General features: G+C 38.7%; 1 protein-coding gene across 3 annotated transcripts in view; it reads right to left on the reverse strand.

Annotated features, from left to right (window-relative positions):
• Positions 1–501: 501 nt before the first annotated feature.
• The window catches only part of LOC113145505 (plexin-A1-like), a 206,197-nt gene continuing 179,168 nt past the window's right edge, over positions 502–27,530 (reverse strand). Inside the window, exons 20-32 of one of the 3 annotated variants that reach the window (XM_026332319.1) lie at positions 24,354–24,502; positions 20,462–20,559; positions 19,649–19,807; positions 18,520–18,586; positions 14,862–15,008; positions 14,074–14,233; positions 13,503–13,606; positions 13,308–13,404; positions 11,271–11,461; positions 8,111–8,280; positions 6,897–7,109; positions 4,076–4,226; positions 502–2,284 (exon numbers count right to left, since the gene is read on the reverse strand). In XM_026332319.1, coding sequence (XP_026188104.1) covers positions 2,189–2,284; positions 4,076–4,226; positions 6,897–7,109; positions 8,111–8,280; positions 11,271–11,461; positions 13,308–13,404; positions 13,503–13,606; positions 14,074–14,233; positions 14,862–15,008; positions 18,520–18,586; positions 19,649–19,807; positions 20,462–20,559; positions 24,354–24,502 — 1,802 coding nt within the window. In that variant the 3' untranslated portion in view covers positions 502–2,188. The remainder of the gene's footprint in view (positions 2,285–4,075; positions 4,227–6,896; positions 7,110–8,110; positions 8,281–11,270; positions 11,462–13,307; positions 13,405–13,502; positions 13,607–14,073; positions 14,234–14,861; positions 15,009–18,519; positions 18,587–19,648; positions 19,808–20,461; positions 20,560–24,353; positions 24,503–27,530) is intronic. The other 2 variants (XM_026332321.1, XM_026332320.1) reach the window with 2 other exon arrangements.

A 27,530-nucleotide genomic window follows, 5' to 3' on the forward strand; every position in this document is an offset into this window, starting at 1 on the left:
ATTTCTGAAAGTGTTTCAGTGTATGGTCTTGGACAAGTGAAAAGTACAGTAACTGGTGGTTCAGAGTAAAGTTCAGTTTTAAATGGACCTTATAGGCCTGATGATTTTGAAACAGTGATAAGTTTGTATTGTTCTGTTTTTATCTAAAGAAACAGGGATAAGTAGATGACTATTTTCTTTAGCTCACCTGGTTGTTGATGTATCTGGTCGGCTTCACAGGATTAATGGAACGCACAAAATATAGTACCCTGGTTTAACATCTTTCAGTCTCTTTACTGTTTCTATTAGCCTTCTTTATTAGTCTCATAACCCTTTTACCCTTTTAGGAATGTATTGTTTATGAAAGCATGTTTTTCAAAGCCCTACAAGTCAATGTGGAGCAGTGCGTACTGGAATGAAAACATTTAAACTTCTTTTTTACCCCTATAAAAACCACAAAAAAAAGAAAAACACAAAAAAGAGAGAGAAAGGCCTTCAACTGGTACAAAACACTCACGTATATCAAGCTACAATTCATTATGTTTTCATAAACCATGTTCACATTTCAAAAAAGCAATCTTTAGCTTTTCCATCTTCACTGCAGACTAGAAAATGAGATAAACATCAGACAATACTGGAAAACTAGCCGTTGGTCTGGATGGCACACCTTATAACTGTTTCTGACAAGAGGGGAGTATAGAAAACAAGATCAAGAAGTTGAAGAGCCCAGTGTGCCAGAGTTCAATTTAAATAACTGCCTAAAGCCTCTATAGTAGTCTGCTACCAAAGCATGGGCTGGCCACCACAGAAATGACTGTTTTGTCTCAAATAAATCGACTGGCTAAACCTCAATGTATTGGGTTTTTCCAAAACAAACACAAAAGCACTGTAGGTGGCTCACAGGCAACTTCCAGACATCATTTGTCATTTCACTGCATATGGAGCCAAAGATGTAACACACAAACAGCCCCAAGATCCCATGAAATATAGAAAGTGTCTGTAATATATATATTTTTTGCCATTTACTTATTTTAAAATCTCACTTTCAGTCACTAAGCATGACAAAATTTTCATCATATCACATATCATCTAACAAAAAGAAGTTTCTTTGCACTAAACAACATTCAAAGTAAAACATGGCACAGGACAACTTTTTCCTTGTGTTTTCATAATTTTTCATCTTGGAAATATCAAATCCTCTTTTCAAACTTATCTTTTGTACATTAAAATGGAAAACATTTTTTTTAACCTTTTCATTTTGTTTTAAAAACAAAAGGCTTGTATTTATATATCTATATATATTCATATAACCTCTCTTTTTGATTTAGCTTTGTTGTGCAAATTCAGCAGTAACACGAGTGGCACAGCACTGGGGAGAGTAGGCTGGGGGTGGAGGGATGGAATTGAATGCAATAACAAATCAAAAGCAGAATTGTGAAACTGAAAATCTCCTTTGTTAGACTACAGTGTTGTTTTTGTTGATAGCGGGTTGGATAGTCAGTTCTGAAGAGTTTCCCTGCAAAGTTTTTCCCCCTGGTTGCCTGCAGTGGCAGCAGCCTACAGTGTATGTTGTCTAGCATCCACTCTGCTGAAGTGTCTTTGAGCAACACACTGATTCCCTACCAGCTTTGTGGCTGCTTTTCTGTAGCTGTTCCTGAACTCTGACCTCCATGTAGAGGATGGCAACAGAAAAGAGAAAGGGATCAAGTATCGCGATAATGTATCCTGGATTTATTTATTTTTTTTCAACCCACAGTCTGAACTGTTGCCTTGACTGCAAAAAGTTACTAGGTGGGGGCTTTCTTGTAGTGTTTCAGCTCTGTATCTAGCGAGATGAGATTTTGGTCACCTCTGTGCATGTACTGCTCCTGACTCTGGACAAAGTACCCAACTGCTGCTCCTGTAGGAATCAAAATGTGACAAGGCCCTTGATGAAAATGAACACCCTCCTGAGCTGAGGTCCGCTGAGGCTGTGTATGATTTGGTTGTTCATGGCAGGGTTGTTGGCTCAGAAGAGGAAAAAAACATAAGCCAACCCACCCGGCAGGGCCTTATTTCAAACTCTACTGTCCCTCCAGTGTGCTGCTGCTGCTGGGTGCTTGTGTCCTTGCAGTCTGTTGGTTGTTGTTTGTGAGAACGATGGTGACAGACTTCAAACGTCGAGGGTCAAAATGTCAAAAGTTGTCAGGGCAGGCGTGCTGGCCAGTTTTCAGCTAGCCAGGGCCATGGTGTCAATGACCTGCTCCAGCTTACCACGTAGACGCTGTCTGCGTGACTGTTCGTCCTTTTGTAATGCTGAAAGGATCTGAGTGCAAATACAGAAAAGGTTAGAATACCTAATGAATTCTTTCAAACATGTAGCATAAGCAAACCTCAACTATTCAGCAGAAACACTATTAGGGTGACAATTTCAGGTCTGTTAATAGGGATGCCATCTGAAAGAGATGCTGACAGTATGGCCATGGATGGGGATGCAGGTCTTAGGGCCAGTGGGATGTCTATAATGGCATGTTCATGGCCACAGTGTATGATGATGGTGTCTTGTTTTGTGCGGCAGGGGAGGGAGGAGCTGGAACAGTATGTGTAAAAACACCCTGTATTTATGTGTGCATTTGTTCTCGCTTAATGAGGTGTGTATGTGCTTTAGGTTGCGAATGTCAGTGTGTACTTTTAAGCTTGTGTGTGTTTTTGTGATTGTGTAAGGTCAGGGCATGTGTTATGGTAGAGGCGATGGAGATCATGCAGCTGCCTACATCTGGATAATAGGCTTTAATCAAAGGGAGCATTTAGTTTGAATGGAGCCAGCTGCAACCAGCCAGCATAACTACTGTAATGGGGGGAGGAAGCAGAGGAGGAAAAGAGGCTGAAATGACTTATCTTCACCACATAAAAGCATGATAAAGTCACAGAAAGCAGAGGTTGAGGAGGACATATGGCTGTCAATCAGAAGTTAGAGGAGGAGTAGGACGGCTAATTGTCGAGGGGGGATTTGAACTGCAGTGACTCATGGGAGGAGAAAGCAAAGAGATGGAGGGGATGAAGGATAATGAGGTAGGGAAGGAAAGAAGAAGAAAAGATTAAATAGCTGGGGGGCATTGTCATTTCAGGGGTGAGTGTACAGGGTCTTAATGGGTTAGGGTACGGTGCATGGTACAGATGTAAGGCTACATTATTAGTCCACTTAAAACAGGACATTTAGCATGCACGCATGCACACACACACGCACGCACACACACACACACACACACACACACACACACACACACACACACACACACACACACACACACAAACACGCAAACATAAACACACGCACACAATTTAATTTGCAAGCAGTCACCACTCACTACAAATGAACTCTGCTCTCCACTGTTTGCCCTGCTTGGATACACCTGAGCTGAGTCAGTGTAACAGGTATAAATAAAGGAATATTCTGACATTTTGTTACACTGATTCTTTTCTTGTTGTGAGTAAGATGACATTAATAATACCACTCTCATGGTGGTAAAGATGATACTACATTAGCTTAACTATGCACAAAATCTGGAAACAAAGGCAAAAACACTAGCGTCTTTGTTCAACTGTCACAAAACCCAAGTCCGAGCATCTTTATAACTTACTGATTAACGTCAGTTTCTTTAAATCCTATAAAATATTCATATTTAGCACCAGAGAGCAATGTGGTATTGATCTTTGCATCTAACTCTCAGCATGAAAGCATATAAGCATAACTCATAAAATGCCAAAGTATTCCTTCAATAAATGAAAACCAGACTTCCGGTTTGAACAAAAAAGAATTTCTATCTGCCAGCAGCAACTGAAGGATACCGCACATCTTTGGGGAAAAAAAGAAAATCACATAAATTCAGTGAAGCTCCATTAGGTCCATAATGTGTTGAGCTCATGCCTTAATGTGCATCCTAATGGTGATAATACCTTGTAACGATGTGGACTGGTAATCAGTGTAATTGAATTAAAATGACCTCACAGTGTTAGTCAAGACAAGTAAAGGGGGGAAGACATAGCACACTCTGCTATCAAGTAATTACACCACTGTATTGCGTTTGACTCTATTCCAAATTCAGTATGAGCTCACCTCATCTTTGTATTTGATGATGTAGGAGTAGATCTCGTGCAGTGCAGACATGCTGTTGAACTGGCTGAGGTGCAGGCGGGATTGCTCTGCTAGGTAGGCACTCATGTCCTGATCACTGATGGCTGGCATACGGGAGATATCAGAGTAATACCTAGAAGAGAGGTCAAGCAGAGTTTTTCGAATCATTTGTACTCAATGCAAGGCTTGACTTACTGTGTGGACTCACTGGTTTTTCAATATTCTGCAGCTGGTGACCAGTCTTCATATTCACATTTCCATGCATAATATTTTTCTAATGTTTCAGTTTCATGCTCACTGGCACTTTGACATGGCAATTGGACATTACTGCCCTATCAGACTAAGGACGAGGTGTAAATCATTCAATACACACAGCTTTACAGTTTTCTATGTGGAATCCAGAGGATGGTACAAAAAAATTAAGCCAAAGAGGGAAGTCAGAAAAGGAAGGCAGTTATGTATTTTTGCTTTTTGATGAAGGCTAATTTTTTAGGGAGGGCAGGAAAGGTCCTTTAACTTTTTATCAACCCAGATTTATATTTTATTCCATGTTCCCTTTTGAGTTGTATTATTAAAACAGGAGAAGGAAAAAAAAGCCACCTTAACTCCTGCTCCCTGTCATCCACAACATCATTTGCTTTAATTATTGCAAGTAGCCTGAGCTTTCTAGCTGAGCTTTTTTTCCCTCTAATATTTTGTGCAGTGTCCCACCATAATTTGTATTGATCTGTTGTGGCAGGGAGGTTTGGACTGGATTCAGACAGCTTTTACAGCATGAACAAAATGAATTTCAAGTCCAGCTTTCAACCAGCAGCACTTAGAGTGTAGGTTTGTCATGAGCAACAACTCTGCGCTACCATTGTCATTATCATGATGACTAAAGTACACTTCTTAACTTTGATATTTTTATACTGCCATATTGTTTCACTGACGTACCACCATGTGGTGTTGTTATACAAAATACTGTATTGTAAGCATTATGAAAAATTTGACAAAAAAGTGTGCTTTATTGGCAAAATTGCAAATCCACTGTATAGATAAATGGGTTTGGCAAAAAAAAAAAAAGTGACATTAAAAAACAATGAGAATGTTCCGTATGATCATAATGCAAAAGGTTTTGCAGCCTTTTTCAAGATCTAAATGAAATAATTCATTAATCAATGCCTGAATTCCATCCAACATTATTGTTGAAATACAATGGAAATGCTTTTAGTATTTCCATTATCTGCTTTCTAGTAAGGTCAGATCCTGAACCAAGAACTTTCCTCTGGTGGCGTTTTCATCACTTTGAGATGTTTGCCAAAAATATATTATTTTGAGATGGTGTAAAAAGGGTATTGCTGTTTTTCTCTACATCAAGGGGATGGTCAAAGAAAAATATTAATAGCACCAGGGAGGCTCTTGCTTTATTTTATTAAATGCAATAAATGGATCAGACCCCTTCCCACCCTAATAATTTGTGAATAGTCCCTAATGCTGACTGAGTGTTGACTTGCATTTATTGTGGCCCGGTCTGGCTGTGGAACAACAACCTTCAAATGATTGACTTGGTGGCATTGGCTGCAGGAGAGGAGCAAAAAGCCCAGTGTGAGGGTAGGCAGAAAGCACACTGAGTGAACAATACAGTATATTAAGAGTATATTCCAATATTGAGCTATACCCGACCCAGTTAGCAGAATCCATATATCAGCTATCTCAAGGTTTACTGCAGTAGGGCAGGCCGGGGTTGAGTGTAGGTTAGGAGGCATAATAGAAACGAGGCTTAACTGCACCCAATTAACCCTCACCTATAAATCCTTATCTTATACTGCCTCCAAATGCTCTCTGCAAGCCTTAGGACTTGCTCTAGCACATTCAAGCATGTTGCTTGATATAAAGAAATACCTTGTAATAGAATGAGCCTTTATTATCTGCTCTCCTATTTAGGTGTATCAGTGGTGCAGCACAACGATTAACTGGGGAGGGCATACTAGAAATGTTATTGTGAGTTGGGCATATAGGTATGTCAACATTCTTAGTCAAATAATTTTGTTTTATGACATTTTCTAATCAGTGTTTGATGTTCACACCCTGTAAACATGTTTGACAATCTGGGAATTAAAAAATCCCAACATGCTGTAGGAGTAGACATTGTCAAACAAAGAGTCTGGGTAGTAGCAGTTCAGAAAAGCTCCTGAAATTACTATTGGAGTCTTCCCAAAAACCAAAAACAACATCCATGTCAAGTGGATCTGGTGCATAACTTGTCTTGAGTTTAGATCAACATTCTGGAGCTAAATAAGGATGTTTTTGACTGAGCTTCCAGTTGGAAAATGATGCTGAACAGTTGCTATAAATCCTTCTTTCCACTGCTTTCTTTACTTTTTCATTTACAGGTGATGTGGATTTGAAAATCAAAGACTGTACTGTATGTGTCTTGGACCTAAACTCCCACAGTCAAGTTTAAAACTAAAACAAAACAAAAAATAAATAAATCAAACATTCTGTGTGTACTATATTTTATATTTGTAAGCCTTTGGAGCAAGAATGGTATAATTCTAGGAAATTATTGCTTTCAACAGGTTTAATGCAGTCAACCTGATTCTTCTTTTTACCTTACAGTTGTTTTTAGCTCAATACTAAAAAGTGTAATTACCTTTGATCTTTCAACCCCTTCTCACTGCTGCCCTGTAGACCACCTCTTCAGCTTTTAGCACCTTAAGAAACTTTTTCATTTACCATTTAGAGCTGTGACATATTGGTATTCTCTAGTTAAATGAAGTTGGTTTGCATGGGAGTTCGTGTGGATTAAAGTCTGATTTACCTCTCTACCCAGTTCTTGTAGTTGGGGATGTCTTTAGCATAGAGAAGCTTATTTGAAGGTGAGTCTTTTCCTAGTTTGTGTTCTGATGTTGAACAGGAGTCCATGAAGGTCTGGGCCACCACAGACAGACAGGCGTCCGTGATACTGTTCTTATGAATGTCAAACACAAACTGGGGGTTCTTGATCACATTCACCCAGAACCGCAAAGGAAGACTAGAGAGGGAAAGACAAAATTCAGAAGAGGATCAATGTTTTATGAATTCAGATGGATTAATTAAATGTAACCTGGCTGCAGCCTGTATCCCTACGATACGTACCTTAAGGCAGCTGTCCTGTCTTGTACAAACTGACAGAGGTTTTCTTCGATTGATTAGTTTACTATAGTTCATATTTATGCATTTTCAGTTGTGATTGCATTATGTGCTTGTTCTAATAGTTTATCTTTGTTCTAATCGTCTTCAGTAGGTGCCATTGCCCTCAGATAATGTACAGTAGCAGCTGGATGGTTTAAATTCAGTTTGTCAGAAACGTATAAAAAGTTCAATTAAATGCTGTGCAAACAGAAAAAACCTGAGAATAAAATAAATAAAAAATTTGAATATATAGAAATAAGATTGAAATGCTAGTTTGAAGATGACAAAGTTATTCTATAAAGCAAACATACTGCAAACACTGCAACTGTTCAATGCACTTAAAGACCTGGATTTATTGCTTTAATGACTTTGGTAAGAAGCCTTACTCAAAACATTTACTTTCCTGACATTTGCAAATTGCTTATATAACATTACCTTTAATGCTAGATCCTGTTGCACATCATTATCATTCACAAGGTCATTTAAATACACTTCAGTGTAATTTCATTGCCGATCAGTAATTAGATAGCAAGGTAATCATAGTAGCAGGTTATAATTTTGTCTCGCTCAGAAAAACCTTTTGGTAAGTTTCATGATTGAGTAAATGCATGATTACTTACAATTCAGAAGCTGGAACTAGGCCTTGTTTTACATATAAAAATTACTTAAATATATGCTTAAAAGCATTAAATAATGATCAACACATTATTCTTGTATTTTTTCATATGCGCTGGACTTCAGACAGACTGAGCCATGGAGAGACGTGGAACACATAGGCTACCATGTTTCATAATTGTGCTAATTCGTGGTAATTATTGCACAGTAGGTAAAGGGTAAACACAGTGTGACTCTCTCCCTTACCAGTTGCTCTTCCAGGTATGTCGCACATCGTAGTCCGTAATGGAGTGTTTGTCAGCTTGCTCATCCAGGAAGTCAAACATGTACTTAATGGCCAGTGGCAGTGCGCTGCCTCTGTGAGCTGTGCTGAAGATGGTCTCAAACAGGTCGTCCACAAACTTCTGTAATGTACCCTGAAGGACAGAGAGAACCCAGAAATTTGTAAAGACTTAAACTGTAATTTTCATTTAATTGTAATCCTTGTTTGTTTTCATGCTCTTGTCTGGATGGTTCTTTTAACAGGTTTATTACAGTTTTATTAAGAATTGTCATTTGTGTTGTTTTTCTTTAAATTACCATTTGTGTTTCTCTCACCATATTATTGTGATCAGTGTTAAGTCGTTAGGATGAGAGTACTCTAATTTCCATGTTTTTGAAAGGCTGAATAAATTAAATCTGGGATATTGTATAAAAGCTGAGAGGGTATATACATTAAAAATTCAAGATATGTTGAACTTTATGTAACAACATAACTTGTAATCCTTTTTTGTGCACTAGCAAGAGGCCAAATTGGATATGCACTCTGAGACATAAAATTTGTAACGATTGCACAGTGGTATGAGCTGGGATCAAACAAATCTGACAAGTATTTTGTAGGCAGCTTGATTTCTTTTGACACTTTAGTACAGGTGATATTGAATTATTATGCCAACTTACTTTGACCTTTGTTTTTTTGAACAACATTTTTGTTTGTTTTTTATTACGTATATTGATCTTGGTCATTTATGTGCTATGCATTTATGTGCTGCTATTCATGATCAATCCATCCACCCCCACTCTCACAAACAAAAACTCTACACACTTCATTTTCAAATCTTCCTGGTAATTAGAGGGGAATAAGAACATCTTTTAAACTCTGGGGGAGAAGGTGGAGAATGATAAATAAACATAGTTTCACAAGACAGAGTGACAGGATATAGTGTAGCGTTTCCAGCTACTTGTATTCACAGCACCTGAATGGGCAATAAGTGTCAAGTGTGCACATTTTGGTATGAATGACCCCATTGGGAATCACAGTGATAACTCCTGCTCAGTGACTGCCTCTCTCCTCCTACTGAACTCTGCAGAATCACAAACAGGAACCCCAGCTCTAGGATTTGGTGCTCTCTTCCAATGACAATGCTACAACATAATTACAAGAAATGTAGCTAAATGAATTTCCCTAACACATTTGCTTTTCCAGCTATGCCATCTGGCAAAATCTATTAAAGAGGAAATGTTTGAAGATCGTATTTAGTCAACCATTGTGAAATGGAACAGGAATGAATTCTGTCCCGGTTGCAGATCAAAGTGTGGCGAGCTACATAGATGAGATGCCAGGGCAGACACACAGAAAGACAGCCATGGCAAGACAAGGACAAGATGAGCTCTTCAACTGCATTTGCCTCTCTGATTTTTTCATCATGTAAAGCCAAATCTTCAATCCCTCAACAAATTGCCTGTCTCCTGACACCTCCTGTATCTGCCTCTCTGCCTTCTGCAGCACAAGGCCACCTTTTATTAATCTGTTTTTCTTATTACAAGTGAAAATTGAAAAGCTGGCTTCCTTGTAACTGCTGCCCATTGCTATATTTCTCTCCTACTTGTACAATTAGGAAAGAGACAATGAACTGAGATACAGTGAAGGAGAGAAGGAAAGACTACTGGATTGGCTCATACAGCAAGTTCCCAAGTTGGAGAGGAAGGTTAGCGGTCTGTTAATCTATGTGCATATAGAGTTGGTCCTTTCTCACATTAGTAACTCGTTTGTTTAGCTGAAACTCAAAAAATGATGAAGCTTCACCATCAATAAAGAAATACACTTGATTGTGACATATTCTTTCAAAGCATCTCACCCAGAATAATAGGTATGATCAAGCACATGAATAATGCTTCACTGGCTTTGGATATAACACGATGTTTAAGCAGGCTAGGGTTACTCTGTTCCTAAAAAAGTAGACCCAAACACATTTCAAGTTCAAACCTACAGGTCAGTCCCATTCCTACCGTTCCTGTCCAGAGTCTTAGCTTTGCACTTGCATACAAAATCAGTACAGTTTCAGTCTGCTGGTGCTGCACCCTCTCAGTGATACAGAAATTGTTATAGTGGTTTGGCAAGCAGAAGAGCACAACTAGTGCTGGGCAGTATCTTTTTTTTCACGCCTTCACAACATTTCACTAGGGTATGCAGTATATGGTGGCATTTAGTAAAAAAAAAGGCACAAATAATATAATTAAATGCCATTAACAATAGAAAATAAGCAATGAACACAATTTTGCTTATCCATCAATAAAGTAATTATTGAAAATATTGTATATGGTGATACAAATAAAGCCTATCCATGCTTTCCACCAAAGTACTGTGAGGAGTGGTGCATGAGACACCTCCAGTATGATCAGCATATACAGTAGAACAGTGTGCCTGCAGGGGGTTGATGGGGGTAGGGTGGAAGTGAATTGGTGGGCTTAGGCAGGTATATTAAGAAAACAAGCAGAGCAGTGGACCTCGAGGACCAGGGTTGGGGACCCCTGCAGTGGAACATGATTTTTCTTATAATTTTTATGCTGATGATAGAAAACTCTATCTGTCCTTTCAAAAACTGTTTGTGTTATTCCACTTTTTATTACTCTCTACCATCTCTAGTGCTCACCTACCAAGTGGGTACTTGCACATCAGCCACTCCATCACTGTGTGTGTATAAATCTCCACCCAAACTTTTCTCACATTTGGTCTCAAAAAACCTTTCTCATTTGCAGCAAGTTTATGTGTTACTCAATGCACTTAAAACCCTCTGGCACTTCTCCTTGATCTACTGTGACTCTAATTTGCATATTGCTTTGGAAACCAGTGTCTGCTACATGGATGCACATAAATGTAAAATGTCTACCCATTTACCTGATTTACAATCTTTAAACAACTTGAGTTTTGATGATGTCATTTAATACATTTTATAGCCCAAGGACCTCCACAGGCTCTATTAGTAGTTTCCTCTACCGTTAAATGTGTGAGGGGAAAGAGCTAGTAATGCTGAAAAGATTCCATTAGTCTAAGTTCCAGTGGTATGTTTTAGTGTACCCCAGTGGTTCAAAGTTCTGTTTGAGCTGACTGAATTACACTTGTGTGTAATTTACTGCTCTGTCTTACTTTTGTTGCTAGCAGCCTGGTCAGGTAGATCTCAGAGACCATCTTGCTTCCTCGGTCACCCTCCCTCTGGTCTGAGTGGTCGTGGTTCTTCACCAGATGCCACAGTTTTGTTCCACTCTCCAGGTCAGGGGTGATCATGGGCGTCCGAGATCGTAGGCTGTCTGGACTACTGGCTGTCCTCAGCATACTCTCTAAAGTGCAAAAACACAAGATGGCTTAAGAAAATTATCTCAACTTCTTTTGGAAACCTTTGGATTCAGATCTAAAACCAACAATTCCCCAAACAGTTTCTCTCCCCCTCCCTTTTTCTCTATAATCTGTGGTGGTTTCATTATTCATGGTGTGAGTGTCTAAGTTGATTAGAGTGAAGCAAAGAGAAGCATATCTATGCCTGTTCCATTGAGGATGGAGTGGGGGGTGGAGGGTGGGGGTGGGGGTGGAAGAGGAACTGGGGAGGTGAGGTGCATGGGGCAGTGATGACTATCTAAAAGAGGGATGCTATGTGTGTTGCAGTACCTTTATGTTTGGACAAAGGCTGGAGAGGAGAGGAGACACAAATGTAGGGGAGATGACAGAAAAAGGGAGTGGGTGGGATAAATGGACAGAAAGACAAAAAGGTCAGGAGAGAGAGGGGATGAAATGGAGAGTAATGGGAGAGAATAGGATAGAAAAGTGAAAAAGGCTGAGTGGGGTGGTGTCTAGTGCTGTTGTTGTTTTTGCCAGCAGGGTGCTGAGTGGCTTTCTAAACGCATCATGGCTACTGGTGGCCAACATTTATGTCTGTTCATAAATACACACCCTCACACACACACACCGACGAACAAGCACATACCCACATGACCACAATCAAGCAAAAATGAACATCTAAACACATTTACATTTTTACTGTGAAGAAAAAATGTTATAGATGCTGAATTTTAACAAAGTGAGGTGATTGCATTTCATTAATTTAGTACTCAAAACAGTGTAGGTGTTGTGTGATATACTGACATATATCCATTCCTATTCAAGTCAGCGTGGACCCAAATAGACTTAAAGCAGCTATAATCAATATTTTTATAATAAAGCTGAATCACATTACTACTTGGATGTGAAATGGGTTGCTAGAAGTGATAAACTGACAGCAAATTATCACCTTAACTCATTTAGTTTTCCAGCCTGCAACTTTACTGTTTTGGTTCACTTTCAATGCTCGTATCAGAATCATTTTCAATTGAAAGAAGCAGCTGTTTTCAGTAAAATAGTTGTAAAATGTTCTACCTTTCCAGCACCAAACAGGAATCAGCATTACTAGTTAACATAGTAAAGTACTAAATAGCTATAAATGCAGATTTTTCCCTCAGGAGTTTGAGTGTCCAGAACAGTGCTTACTAGGAAACCTGATTCCAAATGAATGCTAACTTCCATTCCTGCGGATTTGTAAATTGGCAACTGTTTACTCATGTAGCATGTTATATATGAATTTATAAGGTAATAATATGTAATGTTGTATTTATAGTTTGTTTCCGCAGCCTCCAAGTGGCAAAAAACAGTTACGATAAATGTTATTATAAAGTTACTATAAAGTTTTCGGAGAAAAGCCAGACTGCCTTGGGACTACACCAGACCAGTGGGCGTGATAGCAGTTGCACATGTTTGATGGTATTTTGTCTTCTAAATAGTTTAATTTTCTACTGAAGAATACCATACCAAATGCTGCATTTCTACCTATCAGACTGGCATGTGTTGCTCCCTTTCACTCTATCAGCTGGGGATCGAGATGTCTACTTTAATGCCTGTCATTTACAGACTGCTGGGAAATAGCCGTAGAATAGTCTTGGCCAGGACTGAAAGCAATGTATAAAAAGGATTGCTATTCACTCAGAGGCAGGTAAAAAAGAAAAAAGAATGAGACCCAATCATGGCCTCGATAAACAAAGAAAACGAGTGAATGAAAAAGACTTAGAGGGCATGGGGGTGGAAGGCAGTTAGAGAAATGGGAATCATTGACAGAATGATTTAAATGGGATCAAGTCAAGAGGAAAATGGGAGCCGTACCGTATCTGCTGAGGCTCTTGGTGAAGGTGGAGGAGTTGGAGATGTTATAGGCAGAGTTCTGCTTTGGCACCAGGGCGATCACTGAGCCATCTGTTACCTGCACATCAGAACACACACCGCAATACTCACAGTATGAATCTTTCATAATAGCTGAATCTTGCTTGTGTCTATCAAGCCTGTTGTGTCCTTATGTACCTGATAGTGAGCCAGTGTGTTGAGTCTTTTCCAGTCATTGTCAATCTTAGTAGTGACATCTTCATCTTGCAGAATAATTCTGGCCATCCGACCTTGACGCCATTCTTTGAAAAGAGGGAAGACATATTCAGAGGACAGAATTCAACACAACTACTAACTCTTGTCTTCCATATCTTGCAAGAGTCAAATCTAGTGAAATATATTTTGTTTCTACTGCCAATCTATAGTTAATGTGTTAATTCATTATTAGTTATCTTTGGTTTTGATAAATAAATTGGCATTATTAGCTCAATTTACTGTGCAAAGATATTCAAATGTGAACTATATGCATATCTTGCATCATTTCGTTGTTTGCGGTGCCTTTGTTGTGCTTCAAAGGTCAATGTGTTTTTCAATGTACAGTACTTGTCCACTTTTTTCAGTAAATTTTATGATGTTTTTTAAAGCTGCTCAAATCAATTTGTTAAAATGAACAAATAATGACTATGACTATGTATATTACGGTGGGGAACAGTGAATATACCTGTACATGTCCCAAACAGGTGGTATAGTCCAGTTGTATAGAACTTACCAAGGTCCATATCAGAAGCCTTTGGTCTCTGTGAATAAGGGCTTCCTTTATACACAGCATCAAGCAGTTTCTCTTTGACCTGAGTGATGGTGTCACAGTTCAGACACTTCACTGTCACCTCAGGTGCATTGTCGTTTTCTGGGTTTACACAGTGCAACGTCTGGCAGAAAAAAGGCAGAAACAAATAAAAATGGCAAAAGACAAACAAACAAAAAGAGGCTTAAGCAGGAAAACTGCAAGACTGTTGCCAACTAGTTAGATGCTTGGAAAATTGTTTAGGTGCATTTGAATGTACCTGACAACACTTTCACAATTCATTTGCAGCAGTTATTTTAAAACCTGGACATTTTCCTAGCCAATTCACACTGTTTGGACATATAATAACTCAGAATTCACACTTGGGTGCAGACCAAAACAACTGTAGCAGATCCTGCTGATAAGCAGGTTTGTCTGTATGTTTCCAATCCAAACCTGAAGTGCTTAGCTCGGCGAGACAATGAGATTAACGTTTGGTAGTAGTTCCGCCAGTTCATGGTCAGATCACATTCTCTTTCCAAACACAACTGATGCTGAAACTCCATATATAGCCTGGTAGAAATCATTCCCTACAGCAGACTACATATCAGCCTAATGTAGGGAAAGGAGGCTTCCTCATCTCTACTGCTCATTATTTAGACTTTGCTTTAACATTTTCGTCACTGCCAATGTGACTAAAGCTTAACAAGTCATGAAATAACTCAGAACAAAGCAGACAGGCACAAGCCTCAAGGCACAGTGAGTTTACTGACCAGTGTTTTGTAGTCAATCTGTTGCCTGATGAGCTTGTCTTCACTGAGGGAGTAGCGGGCTTCTCCTGTGATGGCATCTATGGGTCCCTTCTCCATCTGTTGCTTGATGGCACAGTAAAGCATGAAGAGAGGCTCCCCTGCACACTCCTACAGAGGGGGAAGTCACAAGGAGATGAGATGCCAGCAACTCAGCCACAGAGTTTCCCTGTGAGTTTTCCTCACAGAGTTTTCCTTTTCTAGATTTTTTAAATAAATTAAAACATCATCTTTATGTAATTCATTTCAACAACTATTAAAGGTTTGAAGAGACAAAATAGTGACGCACAACAAAAACCAAAGATAAAACAATATTGTGAAACCTCCTATTCCACGAAACATTTCACAGCTGGCAATACACACACACACACGCACGCACGCACGCACGCACGCACGCACGCACGCACGCACGCACGCACACACACACACACACACACACACACACACACACACACACACACACACACACACTGTAATATTCATCCAGGAGGAGAATTTGTGAGACAACAGTTGAGACTGAAGTCATCTACTACTACTAATACTACTAATTGTTAGGAAAAACAGAAAGCCACTGCAGGGAAACTGTGTGAATTGTCTTTGTTGCATTGCTGCTCTTTTGTCTTATGCTGTGCTGCCAGCAGAGAGTAGCAGTAAATTAAATTTTTGCATCTTTGAATTTGCATTTTCCTCTGTGTGTCCTTCTCTACTATTGCATCTATCTCTCTTACTTCCTGTTTCAACCCTGCTGTGTACGCACATCTGATAAAACATGGTATAATATATTTATATCAAATCTTTTAGTTAAATTTTATGCAGTTTTCTTTGGTGGAGAGCTGAATCTTCAGTCAGTTGCTTCAGCTTTTTGAGTTCATTTCCATTCCCTCTTCCTAATCTTTGTGTCTGTCAACAGCAACTATTTAAAATACTTGCTGCATGAGACCCTTAGTAAATTAACTTCTGCACCAAAGAAAAGGGCTGCAAACACTGTAGTGTTTTCCAACATTGCTTAGTTAGATTTTGTCATTAGTAATAATTTGCATGACATTCCTTCATAATTTCAATGGCCAAATGCAAGATATTCAAAGTTTGCCAATGGAGCCAAGTTGCTGCATTATTTTTTAGCATGCAAGAACAACCCATGGAGTACAGCAATTGACTTCTAGAAATCAGACCTTAAAACTGTCTTGAAATGATGTTTCAAAATGTGAAGGATGGTGCAGTGTGATGTAAACAACTCTTTCTTCCACTGAAAGCAGCGTTATAGAAATCTTTTCAGTTCTCTCCCATCATTTGAATCTTCAAGCTTATATGACCAGACACAGATGTTATAAATATGTTTCCCACTCTCCACTCCATCAAAGACACTTGCCAATCAATAGTGTCATTAGTCATCACTTTGGCTCAAGGAAAATGCACCCAACTGAAGCAGTTGCAGTTTAGAGGGGAGAGAGAGGACACATCACGGCCAATACTCTTCCTGATGAGAGTTTAATGATCGACCGTGCAGTGCTCAGGGAGATACTTCAGACTGTGTGTGTGTGTGTGTGTGTGTGTGTGTATGTGTGTGTCTGTTGGGAGATGCTTGAGTTCCAGAAGAGAACAGGGGAAAGTACTAATCTATCTGCCTCACCTTCAAGCACATTCAACAAATCTCTTTTTCTTTTCGACACACACATTTTTCCGTCTTTTTTCCTTCTTTTCCTCTGTAAGACAAATTCTCAACACCTTACTGCTAATTCAGTGCAAGTTCATATGTTATGTACTTCCTGCAGCTCATTTTTAGTCTGTATATGATATAAACCTTGTTTCATACTGTGTGATTCTGAAGCAAAATTGTACTTGAACATACTGGAGATCTCAGTAACTAATGATCTTTAATCACAATGAGGCAGTGTATGACATTTACATGCTTTAAATATAGGAGGGCTATCACTGTCCCTACTGTTGAAAAAAGGTTCCAGGTTTGAACCTGCTGGTGAAATGTAGCTTTTTTCTTCTTTGAGTTTGCATGTTGTCCCATAATCCAAAGACATGCAGGATAGGTTAACTAAAATTCCCATAGGTGTGAATATGTCTCTCTCTAGGTGTCACCTCTGTGATGGACTAGTGATATGTTCAGGGTGTACCCAATCTCTCACACAAAATGATTTTTGGTGAGAAACAGTGAACTTAAACTAAACCTTTGTTTGTTTACACAAACCTCCACAGGGCTTTTATGAGATTAGAAAAATTACCTAAATCATTGGATTCCAACTAGGGACTCTACACCCCACTGGGGCAAACAAATATTGTTTTTGATGTTTTTCTGATCTGGTCTGCCTTCTCTCTCAGGCTTAATTTCACTCTTTTTATTTTGTCACTTAAATCATCTTCCTCTTTCCTTTCAACTCTTTTTACATCCCTCACACTACCCTGGTTTTCTCCTTCAACTCTGACGTTCTGCCCCCATTGCTCCTTAACTCCTAACTGCCACCTTCCTCTCTATTCCACCTAGGAGGCCACCTCCAGCCCCCTTTTTTCCTCCATCTCATCTCTCTCTCTCCCCTTCTTCATTCCACTGCTGTACGCTTTAAGAACCTCATTAGCATATGGACCGATTAGTTGGGCAGCTGCTAACGAGACAAATCAAGCATGCATCTCACTGTTGTGCTTTCACTTTGGTTTTCTGCTTTTATTGCTTGGCCATTGTATGCTTGTCTATGAAACTCCACATACCAGCTCCTTTAGGGCCTCCTAATTGTATGCTGACATTTATTTTTAAAGAATATATTGATGCTTTCTGTACAGAGATAGGAATAGGCTCGATAGGATAGGATTCGATAAATAGGCTTAGATTCCTACATTTCTAACAATAAGTGGAAAAAAAGTCAGGGGCGTTTTTTAGGTAAATGAATAAATAAAAGTTAAAGGAATTTATGTATGTGTTCAGGCTTTAGAACACATGTACATTGTAACTGGACTGTGAAAAGGGAAAGGGAAAACACTGAGAAAAGAAGAAGAACAATACACCATTTTATGACTGGATTTGCTTTCTTAAAGCAGACATTGTGAAAGTTAGAGACAGGCCGAAAGATGATGAGGATGAAAGAAAAGAGGGGGCATGTGAGGACAGCATGAGCGACACGGCTCCCCTTGGTGAGGCAAATGACCTTAAGGCAGAGTGGAGACTGACAGCAGAATAATGACAACAGAAACGACACAGATGAAAGAGAGATCAGAGGAAGAGAAGATGTGAGCTAAAAGAATGAAGTCAAGATCAGTGAAGAGGACGTGTCAGCTACAAGACTGAATTTATGAGCGTGGAGAGGATCTATGGACTAAAAAAAGGGACATTAAAACAACTCAGAGCAGACACACATGCTGCTCTGCTCTTTGATGAGTTACCATGTGTCTAGTGCACTGTTTGGGTGAGAAATTATGTGGCCCAAATAAGAAAACCCTTTTAATAATCACAGTAAGATGAATGCAATTGAGAAATAATACAGACCTGGGGGAATTTAAAACTTAAAGGCAGTGTAAACACATTGAACAATATAAATCCACTTTAAAGGATTATTAGCATTTAAAAGATATAGTAAAGAGATAATAAAGATATACCATCATGCTGTGTAGTTGGGCTTACCTTGAGAAATTTATACAAGAGGAATGTAAACCAGTTGGTCAGCATCTTCTCAGCGACAGACTCCGTTCTGACACACATAGAAAAGACTATTTGTTTGGATGACAGTTTTCAGGTCTGTAAATTCATAGTACCATAAATTCCTGGAAAATTTATTTAGTTAGTTGTATTATGTTGTGTGAAACAGGTGTTGATTTCCAGAGCAGCATTCAAAATCCACTAATTTAAACCTAACATTAATTCATTATCTATTGATTATTGGGGATGTTACTAACATAGAGTAAATGCTGGATTGCATTGTTGCCTGGGGAAAAAGTTTTACATTATTTCCCATTTATGATCTGCAGTGCTCCGAGTGAAGGACTCTCCAGGTGAAATCAAATACAATCCATTTTTTGCAAATTCTTTCAGATATTCTACAGAGCTGCTACTCTAAGTTAGGGTAAAGTGAGATTCTCCATTGTACTTTAACCTCACACCTCAAATGAACTCAGGATGTAGATATAAATGTTTTCTTGTTTAACAATCAAGAGAAAACTTCATGGCCTGAATGTCTAAATGCCTGGTTAACCTCAAAAACAGAAAGGTCAGGCTGTAGCTTACAAAACTTAAAAAGACACTGCTAGAGTTCTGAAAGAAACACGAAAACGTTTTATGCACTGATGAATCAAAAAAATCAACCTCTATCAAAATGATGGAAAAAGGAAAGCGTGGAGAAAGAGCTCATGACCCAATGTATAGTACCTCATCTGTCAAATGTGGTGGTTTCGTTATGGCGTGGGCACGTATGGCTGCAAATGGAACTGGCAGGAGCAATAGGCTGAATGCAGGGAGCATTCTGTGCTCTCAGATTCAGCCAAATGCATCAAAATCCATTGCACGACATATCATCATTCAGCAGAACAATGATCCTAAACATGTGGCCGAAGCAACCAAACAACTTTTCAGGTTTAAAATATCCTTGACTGGCTATGGGTTTTAAAGACACGGTTTCCATAATATCAGTTTTCTTTAAAGTACAAACAAGAAGGCTCTCAGAGCAGTAGGTTTTATAGCCTCAAACACTGCAAGCTAAACATAAAAAGTTCAATTAATTTGAACTGAATTTCTTTTCTCTCTATATCTTCCTCACCTCCGGAGCAGCAGTTTGGGATGGTTTTTGCTCTCCAGGTTTCTGTCGATCAGGTCAGACAGCAGTTGTTTCAGGACTCCAGTGGCGTATTCCATCTCCCCCTGCAGGGCTGTCATAATCAAAGATGCCACGTTGCCCCTGTCCCTCATTGAAAATGATCTGGAAATACATTTAAACCTCTTAGATAAAATTAAGCATAAATATTGCACAAACACTTTCCCCCGTTTTTGTTGGGTCACACCAAAACTGCTCCTTAAGAACATGCACACCATTAAGCTCATAACAGTTCATTTCATTATTAATGAACATTTAATCTCAATTAAATTGTAGTATAACTCTGTTTTGCCATTAACTACCGGGCTAAGTGGTTTACGAGGATTTTAAAGGTGCTAAAAAAGCTTTTACTCTTTAGAAACTTGCCTTTTTTGTTCTAATCCAAGGCAAGGCCCAGTCTTTCATGTCATATGTGTAAAATTGATGACAGATGATAAAAGTTGATAGAAGCACAAATTACAAAAACAATAATGCTTTTTTTCCCCTCCAAGAGGACTTTTTGGCTAAAATCTCTTCCCCAGTATTTAAAAATATAATTATGTTTATTTCTAAAAAATACTGATCCATTTTAGTAGACAAAAAGCATAAAATTTACTGCATTGACTACATCTTAGACTTCACGATGAAACCTTAGCAGTTCTGATTGCTTATAAACCTGAACTAACCTAATTCCCATACCTACAAACACAGTGGTATCACATGCAAATTATTTTTTGTTATTTTCACATATAGATCTAAACAATAAATAAAGGCAGACACCTCTGTGCCTCCAGGGTTCTTATGAACGTCAGCAGGAAGTGCTTTTTCGTCAGCAACTGTCCAAACAGCGTCAGAGCCTTTTCAACATTCGCCTGCACCTGAAAAGAGCCACAAAGACACACCAGTTACCACAGTGTCTGATGGGAGTACAGAGCAGGCTTTTGTATACAAACAGTCATGTTCTGTTATGTCATTTTTTTTTTGTACTCTTGAAAATAAAATCTGTTGCATTTTACAAGCCTCAGAGGGTGTCGTCTCTCCACTCAAAAATGTATTTAGCTTATTGTTATCTCAGATGGATGTCTCGACTTTGAACAGATTTAGACAACAGCTGGTTGTTTTCCCATTCATCTCCTGAAGGAGGTTTCTCTCTGCTCACGTAAAGTTAAAGACATGTATGTACAGGCAGGATTTTGTGACATCACAAGGCCCCTGGAAGCCAACAGTGCAACCTACACAGGTCTGATGTATAAACCTGAATGAATGAAGAGACGTCTCTTTCCCACAGTGCTTTTTGTTCAGAAACAGTGAATTTAAAGAAAACTAGCAGTTTAAAAAAAAATATTGTAGTATTTATTTTTCAGTTATCATGAATGAATAAGTGCAGTGTCAACTTGGCAATTGAATTTTTTTTTGTGGAATAAGTATATCAGGCCTAAAGACTCTCTTTAGGTGAAATGAGATTCTGAACACATCGGCCAACATTTTTTCATATGATGAGCTGAGACTGGCTTGTACACAGCAAGGTAAAGCTGACTGGCTATTCTCTCTCCTGCTGCAAGTGTTTGTCAGTTACTCTCCAAATGATGTTAGCAGACAATTTGACATAATTGGCGTCTTGACATCAGCAGGTAGATGGCTCAAAGCAGCATCTAGATGAATATCGATAAGGTGAGAATTTTAATCATCGGTCCAGACCAAGTTGCACATTTAGTGTAGCCATACAATCGATTCTCTGTGATGTCAGGTTTTAAGATTCCCAATATGATATTCAATTATTTATGTAAATCCTCTTTTTTAACTGCTCAGGTGTTCATACTTTTCCAGTCCCCTTAACCACACAGCAGTGTGGTTCATGTCCAATGTCTAATCAGACTGCTGGGACTGGCCTGAACCAGACCAGTTGAGAGAGATTCTTCTGTCAAACAGAGAAAGGAAGAGATGGAGAGAAGGGAATGGAAGGAAGAAGCATTGGGGCATAGCAGAATTGTGTGTGTGTCAGAGTTGGTGACAGAGGTGCACCCTGCTTGTTCCAGTGGCTGGCACCTGTCACTACTCATCAACAACACACTAAACCCCCTGAAGACTTCTCTCTGTCGCTCACTCGCTCTGTCTTCCTCACTGCTCTAATTCTCTCCCTCGTACTTATTGTTGACTGTTTCACATCGCTGGTCTTTCTTCCATTTTAATTTCTCCTACTCTTTGTCATTGTGTGTCTCTGTCACATATACACGCACACAAACACACATCATTTCCACCTCTCTCTCACTTTCTATTGTCATCCTTTTGTACCACTGTAACATCTATTCTTTCTCTTCTCCGATGTGCCATAATAAAGTGTCTGGGCCTCTCTCTAAAGTGCTAAATGAGATTCTCGGGCCTCCAGGGTGGATACTGAGTGTGATGTGTGTGTATGTGTGTGTGTGTGTGTGTGTGTGTGTGTGTTTGATAACAGAGAGAGTGAGAGCAAAGGAGGATGAGAAAGAGCGACAGATGGAGATGCATGTACATACTGCACAGGCAGAGTGTGGCTGTCTAGCTTAAGGGAGAGCACAGTCACACAGAGCAATAAAGCTAGGAGTGTTGGTTTATACAGACAATTGGAAATACAGATTGTAGGGGAACAAAGTCTAGACATAACTATAAAAGAAGTAAAAACCTTTAAATCTCAAATTAAAGGTGTACCAACATTTAGGGGATTTTAAATCAGGTGACATCTTACACAGTAATATCTGCTACACATGCGACATCTTATATGTAAGGATATAGATACAGTTTGTTCATATAGTGACCAGCATTAACCAAAAATTTTCTTTATAGAACAAAAATCTTTTTTTGAACCGTTGTTTCTTTCCTTACTCTTTTTACTGGTAGACAGCCGTGTAGAAAAACAATCACTTTTAATGCTTAGCTGGTGCTGACCACCACTTTAGCCAGTTAAATGACAAACATTGCTGCAAGGAGATTATATTAGCTGTGAATAATTAATGCTTATTCCCCTACAGCTACTGTATAATAAAACACATAGCTGTTGAAATGTGCACTTTGCAAGCCATTATATGTACTCAGCCAGAGATTGCTTTTGACTAAAATTCTTTGATAATGTTTTTTTATACTTAAAAAATGTTTACAATGTGGTGATCTATTACAAATTTTAAAAGTACGTTATGGATATAAGGAATGTTTTTTTTTTTATTTTGAAAATCTTAAAATTAAAAATGATATTGATTAACAACTGGAATTTAGATATTAGAAATGGGAGTTTTTCCTAGTACGAATTCAATTATATCCAAAATGAACATTGTGGATATCAAAAATAATCTGAAATTCAAAGCCCAGTACACATAAATGGCAAAAGTGATGTCATCTGTCCTCAGAAGAATAATATTGTGGATATCTGAAATGTTTCTTTTGACTAGGAAAAACTGCATTACAGGTGATTTCAATATATGTCCAGTCTAGCAGTTTAATGTTAAACCATAAGTCTGTAGAGATATGATCACATCATGCCATGCAGTTAAGCTTTAATATTATATATATAATGTCAGTGATTTTAGCTTTTTAGATTAATCATTTTCAAAAGGGACTAAACTAATTGAAAGTAAAAGAAAATTTGGAGTTTAGTAGATTTACCCTGTGCTACACTGATGTCAGAGAAAGCTCTCCATGTACTCTATATTCTTTAACATTTATATTATCAGTAGTTTGAAGTTATTGCTTTATGGTTTCTACTGGAAATAATAATGAGTTTTTTTTATATCCAAGGTTAGGTCTATTGTGTTTAAATAATCACTATTTCTTCTAGCAAAAAATAAAAGTGGATAAATCGCACAGAATGAATCAAAAAAGGCAGAAATGGCGGCCAAGAAAGCCCAAAAGGCTTTTTTCTAAGAATATAAATCTACTTTCTGGATTAGAGCGATTAAATTAAGTTGTAAAAGGTCAAACAAATTATTCCTCGACTTCAAAAAGTCAGTGCTCCAATCAAAGTCAATGGAGCAGCACTAGATTCTACATCTTAATGATACTGCTGATTACAGACTTGGCTCTTTGGTTTCTACCTTTGGAGGAGGGTAGTTTATGTTGACACACAATTAATTCTACTTCCCTTGGTCTCAGCAGTAAAATGTCTTTATATATTCAGTGCAGTATCTCCATTCAGCTGCGCTGGCAATGTTGTGCATGTGCTGGCTTAATTAATACATTGATGTATAAAGCAAGAAACAATCCTAGTAGCCTTGAATCTTATTTCTGTCTCGGCTCTAATCCCCTTTCTGTATTTCCCTTCATCTTTGCTTCACACTCTCCTTTTTACACCTCTTTATCTTCTGATATCTCTTACATAACATACCTTTTCAGTCAATTTCAAGCTACCCTCACTGTAAAACTCTATTTCCTTGTATAAAAAGAATATGGCAAGAACATGTCCTATGTCATCACACTAATGATGATACTAAGTCTTGTCTAATTTACATTAATTGAGACAGTCGAATACAGTAAGATAAATTAGATAAAGCACTGAATCTAAGAGCTTTCTGAGGTGACCTATGTGCAGTTAGTATAAGCAGTCTGTTTCTACCTCTGATGCAAACTAGCTCTTTGCTTTATTGCAGTTATTTATTATTTTTGGTTAGTTTGTTTCAGTTTCAAGTTCAGTTGGTGGCGTACTGACCCGTACCTCCATCTCCTTGAGCACAGGGTGGTCCTCAATCCCAGGGAACAGGACCCTCATTGCATAAGTCCGATAGTCCAGGAAGGGAATCCCAGCTCCATCCAGCTCCTGTGTCAATTCATGGATGTCTGTCTGAAGCTCAGCAAAAGCTACAACAAAGAGAAGGCAGATGGAGAAACAGAGAAAATGTCAGAACGAAGCATGTTGAAGGATTGGCTTTGTAATTTTAGCGCCCTGTTAGCAGAGCTTTGACTTGACATAAGCCAAGTTTACTCTAAAAAAAAAAAAAGTCACCTCAGCATTTACAACAACACAGTTCAATGGCAACATACATTAATTAATCTTGAATATTCTTTTGGTGATAACATAGTTTATCTGTCTATACTGTGGTGAACTTTGACAAACAGCAAACAGTCTAATCTTTGAGGGAACAGACTGATGAAGCTACCACAGCTTGATGTAGACTACCATCAGACAGGAGCTGGTACAAATGTCTTTTGAATAATGTCATTTAGTTTTTTTCACCTGAAACAAGGATCTGATCCCTCATGTCTTCCCACTTATAAAAAATGGCACGTGTGTTTTCTGAGAGGACTAATCAGCCATTTTTCTATATTTTCAGTGATATTTGGTGCTTTAAACTCCATAGTTTCCAGTGGACCACAGCAAGCTCTCATGTGCCAGTGTGGTTGAATTGTGAAGTGACAAGTGCTACTATTATGAACTTATGACACTTAGAGGATGGTCACACGTTTGCTAAATCTCTCACCGATCACAATTATCACAATTATCACAAACAAATGGAAAGCTGATATAAGAATAACAACACAAGATTATGTTGGAAGTGTATAACAATGAGATGACTGCATTGAAAAATATATATATGGGTCAGATGAGGAACTTTCCAGGCACAGAGTAAGGATCACAATACTGGCAGACAGTACATCATTTTAGAAAAAGTCTGGTCCTTATACAAAGGACTATATTCTATTCAGAGTGTAGCAGGCTCACTCTCACACAGTAGGGCTGAAAACAAAGGTCAGCTATGATGAGGAAACAGGGCCACAAAGGCAATAAATGAAATGAGAACTAAAATAAATGAAATAAACTACAACACAGACGAGACAAATGCATAGGGGAAAACAAAGGGAGCCTTTAAAGCATAATAACAGATCCAGAATCAGCAATTCAGTTACTTTTTCTAAATGACATGTTATTAGGAGAAGCCTTGAAAAGCAGGAGATGTGTGTTGTGATGTCTAATGTAAAAACCTCCAGGTGCACAAAAATCCAGAGAAAACATTTCATTGCAAGAAAGTGCCGAAAGATGAGGGAACTGAACTTCTGTGGTGTCTTTCTCCTGACAAATTCAATCTTTGCCTGTCCCAAAAAGACTCAAACACAACACAATAAAAAGGGATAACTTGGTTGGGGACAGGAAAACAGAACCAAGAGACAGAAAAAGTTCCTGGAAAGGAAAGTCAATTAATTGCATCAGTGGATAATTATTAAGAGAGTGGCGAATGACTTTTCACGCATAATTTCCCCCAGCTGTTATAGGACTGTATGGTCCACAAGGGAGATGGAGAGTGGAGGAAGCAAATAAGATAAAGGAAAGAATGAAAAAATGAGAAGAAAGAAAGATCAAGAGGTGAAGAAGCAGGAGAGGTAAAACAGAGAGGAAAGAAAATCCAGAGAACCAGGGGCATAAGTAATTTGGACTAAGGAGAAGAAGAGTAAAAGATCAGGAGGTAAAGGTCAGACTAGAGAAGAAGTAATGAGTGGAGATAAGAGAGGAATAAAAAAGAAAGAGACAGAGCAGAAGAAGCAGAATGGAAGACAGAACAAACAATGCAGTAATCAGGAAACACACGCCCATTCTCATGCTTCCAATAAAATTAATAGTGTTCAAAAGGCTGTTGATAAACTGGAAACAGAAAAGAAGCTCAAAAATCACATTCTGCTGATTCTCACTTGCTGTAATATAATTTGGGGTTTATATCCAGTTAATGACAGACTTCACTACTACACCGCTGTGAATGTCTGGTAGGTCTGTCCTAGGAAACTCCTCATGTGGGTCTGATTAGAGAACACAGAGACAAGAACTCAATCTAAACAAAGTCTGGGAAGTGAAGTATAAAAATGCAGCAGTGCTCAGTGAGGTTGGCATGTAAACAATGCTTTACCCATGAGTTTTTTTAAAAGCCCATTTGCATTTTTTATTTTTTTTAAAGAAGCATCTCACAACCATTGTTACCTACTCCAAAGAAAAAGAGGACATTTAGCAGTCAGCAGATGTCATTTCAAATGTGTAACTTATTATCCACGACTGGTAATATGCTCATTTAGATAATAGTATATGCTGCGATGTCTGCTTCTCATGGATGACTGAACCAAAGGTCCCCTGACACTTCTGCATAAAGACTCTTAGAGTGAAGCTGACTTCATACCCGCACATTTCTTTTTACTATCACAAACACAGCAGACCGCCCACGTCATCTGTTCCTCCGCCCACACACACAGTCTCATTTCTACAGGCCAGCTGGGAGGGTTCGGTTGGCTTTGGGGCTTGGGGAAAAAAGCCTCTCAAAACAAATATTGCCTGGGTTCTAATTGAGGAACGGGCAGGACTTAGTTGTATTTCTTACAAAATCTTAAGCTATTACAAGGCGCAGTAAGAATGCATTTCCAAAAAGTTCATCGCAGTCCAAAACTGTGCACCTATCTCCTTGAAACTATAACACTTTAAATCAAAAGTTGTTGCAGATTTGTTTGACAACTGATCCCTGGTGGCTGATGATTCTATGTGATGACTGCAGTGTAATCATATTATAACCCTGTACCATATCTGTAGGTACCTGTGTCATTATATCGAGTGTAAACACCTGGGCTGTCCTTATATCAGACATCTACTCTGTTACTAGCAGTCCAACTTCACATAAGCCCCCTCAACCTCCCTCTCAGCCTGGGATGACTCTCAGTGTTTAGTCTCATTTCTCTGTTATTTACCTCTCACTCATTTTACCTCTCATTTCTCTGCAAATAATCTGCTTCTTACTTTGACCTCATACGGTCTCTCTCTCACAATCTACCTCCCACTACTTTCTATGCTATCTGTCTTTTTCTGACGAGCTTGAGCTGTTTATTTCACTCTGAGGTACAGACAGATGACCTGCAC

This window comes from Mastacembelus armatus, chromosome 7 (genome assembly GCF_900324485.2).
Source record: "Mastacembelus armatus chromosome 7, fMasArm1.2, whole genome shotgun sequence".
Taxonomy (NCBI): Eukaryota; Metazoa; Chordata; class Actinopteri; order Synbranchiformes; family Mastacembelidae; genus Mastacembelus; species Mastacembelus armatus.